Below are 3,825 nucleotides of genomic sequence, written 5' to 3'. Positions count from 1 at the left end.
CGTTCTGTTGGCTGAAAGACTATTCCAGTAACTCCTTCATTGGGCCTGGCTCAGGCTGCAGGGAGACAGTGCAGACTGGCAGCGGGTGTGGCTTCTCCCCGGAACTGGGCTTGTGTGATGTGAGGTTCCTGGGGAGAGATGACTCGTAGGCTCGGCTTGCGAATTTGAGCTCACTTAACTGCCAGGATCCCTTCTCGGTCGGTATATTTTTTCACGGGGGCGACTCTGGAACGCTCCCCTCGCAATGCTTCCAGCTCCCACAAGAGGGCCTGGGGGCCTCCACGTGTGGGGAGAGGGCATGCGCACGTGGGCCTGCTCCCTCCGCCGCGGCCCCATTTTATTGAAGTCTTTCTTCTTCTGTCAGCAGGGGTGGCCGCGGGCAGCCCCACCCTCCCGCCACCGAAGAGCTGGGAAGAAAACAAGACCTTAATTGAATCCCACGTGGGGGGAGGGCACGCAGGCGGCTGGACAGAGGGACAGGTGCAGTGGAGAGAGGCCCCAGCCTCCCGGGTCTGGCAGTGGCCCGCGGTTACCATCCTGATGGAACTATTCATGGTCACCGCGTTATTGCTCCTGCTTCCCTGGGACGCGCGCATGGGCGTGACCTCTTGCCACACAAGAGCCTGGGCCTCGCCAGTGGCAAGTCACGGACGAGCCCCTGCCCGCAACTCCGGATGTGCCTGCTGCCCCCGATCTGCGGTATTTCAGGTCCTGCTCCTCTGCAAAGCCCTCCCTGAGTGATGCCCCGTGGAAGCCCCCCACCCTCAGTCCAGGGCCACAGTCCCCACACTTCCCAGGCCCCCTCAGACTGGGCACGTCTCCCTCGTTCACGCTGGACACTCGCTATGTCAGGGCTCCTTGGCCGCACATGGAAGGAAAGTCCAGCCGGCTTCAGCAAAGGCGGACTGCGCTGGCCCTCTGCACGGCACCCAGTGTAGTCATGGGCTGCGGGCACAGCTGGGGCCAGGTTACCCACAAGATCTCCCCAGGCATCCGACGCCTCAGCTCTTGGCTCCACTGGCCACTCTAGGAAAGCGTCACCATTTTGGAATTCGCACCCAATCGGGTGCCTACTGCTAGTGGTGGCCCTGGATGCCCAAGGCCCTTAGGGAAGTAGGAAGATTCAGGAGGGCTGGAGGGAGGGGGTGCGGATGTCGGCTTCGTCTGCACCCTGGGCTGAGCGTGGAGATTCCTCGGGTGTGAGCAACAGGTCGTTGGGATGGGCGTGAGTGTATGACACAAACAAGGGCACAAAAGCGGGTCTGAGCTCGTCAGTGGGGGCTTCCCCGAGCAAGAGGCAGGGAGAGGACGAAGGGGATCTTCTCGAGCTGATGGTCCCCTTGTGTCCATCTGGGCGTCCTGAGGCATGGGGCAGCCATAGCACAGACACACACACACACACTCACGCGGTTACATACCGTAACGGTGCACACGGAGAAACGTGCACAGCCTACGTAGACATGCACGCACACGTGCACACATGCCTGCTGGCATGCATGGCTACCCTCGTGTGCCTCTGGGCACACACGTGGTTATGCCTGCGCCGTGACACCTGTGCACAAACTCGACCTCATTCCCACATGCGCATCACAGGCACATGTGCACAGGGCGCACGTGGTTACACGTGTGCACAGGTGCACATGGTCGCGTGCACAGGCACAACCACAAACGCACCCACAGACAGACGTGCAGTCACACACACAGACACACACACACACACACACGGAGACATGCAATCACAGATGCGCACACACAGGCTGCCCAGGGAGAGCGGCTGGTGGGGAAGAGTCAAGAAGGTGCCGGGTTGCCCTGGCAACACATCCTGGGACCTGACCAGGCCTCATTAGCACAGTTCAGCTGGTGGCTGGGAGCGGGTGGAGGGCTCGCTCGGGACCCCAGCCCCACACAAAGGCTCCCGGTGGCTTCATGACAGCCCTGACAGCCTGTGTACCGGTGGGGATAAGGAGAGAGCAAGCAGCTGGCCTGGGGACAGAGCAGGAGACACAGCCCTGGACTGGGGGAGTCTGTGGAGACCCTCACACTCATGGGGTTCTGGGACGTATGCAGGGGACACAGGGTAGGGGCTGGCCTCCTGGCCCCTGTCTGATGGCAGGGGCTAGGGCAGACCAGGTGAGAACCAGGGGCAGGTCAGAGGGGGTGCTCCTGTTTTGACAGCTGACAGTCCCCATCAGCGATGACACCACATGTCCAGTGTCTTTGTCCCCAGTGGACAGCACCCAGAAGGGGCAGACCCTGCCTCTCTCTTTCCTTGGTGGCTGAAGTGAGGGCACAGGTTCAAGTCCGGGCTCCCCGTTAGCTACACTGCCTTGGGCAGACGACTGAGTGATGTGAGGATGGGGACAGTCCCTCAGGGAAGTGCGTGCAGACACCTGCTGAACGAGGAGGTAGCTGTCATCGCAGCGAGGCCTGGGGCCCCCCACGGCACTGCCTGGGGCAGTCTTGCTTCCTCGCCTCCCCCAAGCAGGAGGCCCAGAGGGTCGGAAAGGGCTGAGAGTTCACAGACCTTGAAGGCCTCCCACCACCCCCCTTGGATTCAAGGCAAAATTTCTCTCTTGATATTAAACGCTGAAGAAGGCAGATCTCCACCCCCGCATTCCCGAAACACCTTTATTGCACTAAAAACAGCATTTATAAACAAACACATTCGGGGAGGCTGTCTGAAAGGCGTACCCACAGTCAGCTTCGGACGCAGAGATATGAAACAGCGCAGTGGCATAGAAAACGGGGGACAGATCAGGGCCCCCGAGGCGGGAAGGGCTGTGAGCTCCAGGCATCGGACCCCGTGCAGGGCCCTCTGCCCACGAACCTCACCCTGGTGGCCCCCAGCTTCCAGAGTGAATTGGGAGCCCCACGAAGCCCGGAGCAAGCACAGGGGAGAGGCCAGAGGGACGTGGCAAGGGACCCCAGCTCCCAGGGCCCCTCCATCTCAGTCTCCGGGGTGCCCATCTGCTCCTTCGGCCCTCCCCCACTGGGGTTTGGAAACCTAGGGTCAGGAGGGACAATGTTTGAACAGGAAAGGATGCCCAGGGTCCCCAGACACGGCAGCCCGGGAGAGGCAGAGGGGCAGAGCTGGCCTGGCCTTGCTGGCCCCTACTTCAAGCCATATTGTTTCTGGTTCGTTGATCTGGAAAACCTCCACAAAAATCATTCAAGGACCCACGTGCTGACACAGTAAGCAAGCCCATGCAGCCACCTAGCAGCATGAAAAGCCACAACCAGGGGCCCCCCAGCGCACCCCTTTGTCCCACTCACCCTAACCAAATCCTATTCACACAGGTGGAGCAAATGCCACGGTCGTCAGTCACTGGGCATCGCTCCCTGGTGTCCAGCGGTCAAGGGTACCAGGCGGGAAGAGGTGGGGTGGCAGCCTGAAGGGGTGGGGAGGACCGGGGCCCAGGGGCTACAGGCTGCTCTCCAGGTGCCTTCTGAGCAACCCCCTCCAGGGGAGGGAGGCTCCGGACGCCCAGCAGGGCCGCGGGACCCGAGCAGGTGCAGCAAACAGGCTGGGCAGATCTGTGCCTGAAAAGCAAGCAGAGCAGGTGCCGGAGGAAGACAGCCCTCGGGTGGGGGGTGAGTGATCCGGCTCCAGGGGCGGGAGAGGGGCCACGGCTCCCAGTTCTGTCTTCCGCGACCTCCTGCTCTGGGCTCCCAGGCACGGCAACCTCCCACAGCCCCGTGGGGCACCGTTGGCAGAACCCGGGACTGGCGCTGCTTTCTGGGGGCGCGTCTGGCGGGCCTGGAGGAGGAAGACACTCGGGGAACACAGGAAGATCCGGCCCGGCCTCGGGGACCGGAGATCTCGAG

The 3,825-nt window shown here is 62.0% G+C and overlaps 1 protein-coding gene across 1 annotated transcript in view; it reads right to left on the bottom strand.

The window, feature by feature from the left end:
* Window positions 1-3,353: 3,353 nt before the first annotated feature.
* Window positions 3,354-3,825, bottom strand: part of C2CD4C (C2 calcium dependent domain containing 4C) — a 3,024-nt gene continuing 2,552 nt past the window's right edge. The window contains exon 3 of the mRNA XM_011375245.2: window positions 3,354-3,389. Within this exon, the coding sequence (XP_011373547.1) occupies window positions 3,354-3,389 (36 nt within the window). The remainder of the gene's footprint in view (window positions 3,390-3,825) is intronic.

This window comes from Pteropus vampyrus, unplaced genomic scaffold, assembly GCF_000151845.1.
Source record: "Pteropus vampyrus isolate Shadow unplaced genomic scaffold, Pvam_2.0 Scaffold267, whole genome shotgun sequence".
In the NCBI taxonomy this organism is placed as follows: domain Eukaryota; kingdom Metazoa; phylum Chordata; class Mammalia; order Chiroptera; family Pteropodidae; genus Pteropus; species Pteropus vampyrus.
The sequence above is the reverse complement of the archived record's forward strand: the minus strand, read 5'-3'. Positions and strand labels throughout refer to the sequence as shown.